Source organism: Saprolegnia diclina (genome assembly GCF_000281045.1).
Source record: "Saprolegnia diclina VS20 unplaced genomic scaffold supercont1.41, whole genome shotgun sequence".
Taxonomy (NCBI): domain Eukaryota; phylum Oomycota; class Saprolegniomycetes; order Saprolegniales; family Saprolegniaceae; genus Saprolegnia; species Saprolegnia diclina.
The window spans coordinates 272,569-274,943 of record NW_008246108.1 but is presented as its reverse complement, the minus strand read 5'-3'; the positions used below and the strand labels follow the sequence as shown (position 1 = coordinate 274,943).

Here is a 2,375-nt window from a genome sequence, read left to right as displayed (position 1 = left end):
GAAGAATAAGGTGTGTTGGGAGGCGGCTGCACAAACGATGCTCGACCAAGCAGCGTCGCACCTTGCACATCCGCTGCGCCATCCATGCGCCAGGCTCCTGCGATCTCCAACTGCCTCCACGACGGATCTCGCTGGAGCCAGCCACCGCATCCAGGGCCATTGGCCATGCCCGCGCTGGATCGTCTCGCGTGGTCAGCGACGTAACACGACCAGAGACCTGGTCGCCCAAGAATTTTTTGGCGCCAGCACCATCTGGTAGTAGGCCCATTCCGCCGGCGCAAGTGCAAGGTCAAATGACTCACTCAACAATTTCGTCCACGACTATGAAGTGCGCTTACCTCCTCTCGGCGCTTCTCGCCACCGCCGCCGCCCAAGTCCCTGGCACGTGCAACCAAGAGCTGACGGACGCGACGTACGCGTGCACCAAGGTCTTCAACGGCCCGTCCGGCATGCTCGGCGAGGCCTTGAGCAACATTGGCTCGACGGCCGGCCACCTCAGCATCTGCTACGGCGATCACCTCGAGTGCAACGACCTTCAGCGCCTCGCGCTCACGCCGGCCGGCGACTGCACCATCAACGTGTGGAAGGGCTCGTACATCAACCTCCGCACGGTCATCTCGCCGTGCCCGAACCCGCTCCCGCCGCGTCTCCAAGAAAAGCAGCTCTGCACGGCCTCGGGCTTGATTGCCTCCGAGTACTACGGCAACGTCTACACGGACGTCGTGCGCTCCAACAACAACGAGGTCTTTGTCTTCAACACGACCGGCGGCTCGCTCATGGCCAAGAGCAACGGCCAGTGCCTCGAGGCCGTGCCCAACATGCCGCAGCCCAACTTTGGCTACGGCATCGTGCGCACCGCGGCCTGCGACGCGACCAAGAAGCTGCAAAAGTGGACGATCGCCGGCGACCGCGTGTCGACCACCGATGCCGGCTACTCAACGTACTGTCTGAGCACCGATCAGTTCAAGCGCGGCGCCGTCGCGAGCTTGGGCCCGTGCAACTACGGCCAGCTCTCGAGCACGTCGTTCGTCGACTGCACGACGACCAAGCCCAAGTACGTCCGCCTCACGTCGGCGCGCGGCAACCGCCTCAGCGAGTACTACTCGAACCTGTACGTCAACGCGCCGGCCAACAACTTTAACGAGCTCTTCGTTTGGGACCAAGCCAACAAGATGCTCAAGGTCGCCAGCAACAACCAGTGCTTGGACGCGTACAAGGACAACGCCGACGGCAAGTTCAAGGTGCACACATATGCGTGCGACGTCAACAACAGCAACCAAAAGTGGAACTTCAACCCGAGCACCAAGACATTGGAGCATGCCACGCACGCTGGCCAGTGCTTGGACGCCGACCCGACGTACGCCGACCGCCACGCGCAAATGTGGGCGTGCACGCCCAACAACCCCAACCAGCAGTGGTCCATTGATGCGTTCTCGAGCTAAGATCGTATTTTCAATGTCATATTTTCACAATACAGCAATTTTGCGTTTCCATTCCTCTGTATGCGCCCACAGCGCGTCGGAGTGGCTTCTTGGCGACGCCTGTGGGCGAGGCTTCAAGGCCCAAGGCCATCTTATGGTCTGTTGGAGAGGGCGTGGAATGGGATGCTGGCCTACATGCACGAGCGTGCTGGCAGAGAAAGTCGCTCAAGAGGCGCGCCAGCAGAAGACATCGTGGCGATCACCGATCTGAGCATTGCGGCGTCGTTCGCAGCCTCGATCCAGGTCTAGCAGCCGCGCCGGACCGCACCCTGCGGGTGGTTGCGTGGCGACGTGCCAGCGAGCCGTCGACGAAATTCGTTATGGCTCCGCCCGAGGCCGACTCGGTTGCTCGTCACGGAAGATGCAGAGAGGCTGTGTCTCCAGCGACGCGCCTGCGCGTCTCGCTTCGGCTACGCGTGGTCGGCGGTGCAGAGCAGGCGGCCGCCAGTCTTGGAAATGCGTACCGATGATTGGCCAAAACGACTCGGTTTCCTGGGTGTGGATTGGCCTTAATCGCAGAAATGGATTCCGGCACAGTGATTGGCTGAAAGGTTGACCGAGAGGGGCATGCCAACGTCATGCTCAGCGAATGGATCGACACGGGCGGAGGCAAGGTTATTGCACTGTGATGATGAACCAAGAAGCCGAGCTCAATGACTCCGACCGACGGAACTCTGTCCCAGCACCCAGCGCACAGGAGGAAGGAGCCAGCTGCTCATTGTACTGAGCTACTTGGGAGGTTTAGGGGTCAGCTAGCACTTGAACTTGGTGGGTGGCATGCGACTTGTTTCTGCGCCTCCAAGCCTTGCGTTCAGAGGCTTCTGCACTGCCAGCTCATTTATCGATTTGCAATACCAGCATGCTACGCCTCGTCCGCTTTGCTGCGGTCCTCGC

General features: G+C 60.7%; 1 protein-coding gene across 1 annotated transcript; it reads left to right on the top strand.

The window, feature by feature from the left end:
- Nucleotides 1-323: 323 nt before the first annotated feature.
- Nucleotides 324-1,442, top strand: SDRG_11402 (hypothetical protein; the record flags this gene model as incomplete). The annotated part of the gene is made up of 1 exon (XM_008617439.1): nt 324-1,442. One exon carries the CDS (start codon nt 324-326, stop codon nt 1,440-1,442), a length of 1,119 nt encoding a protein of 372 aa, XP_008615661.1.
- Between the last annotated feature and the right edge of the window lie 933 nt (nt 1,443-2,375).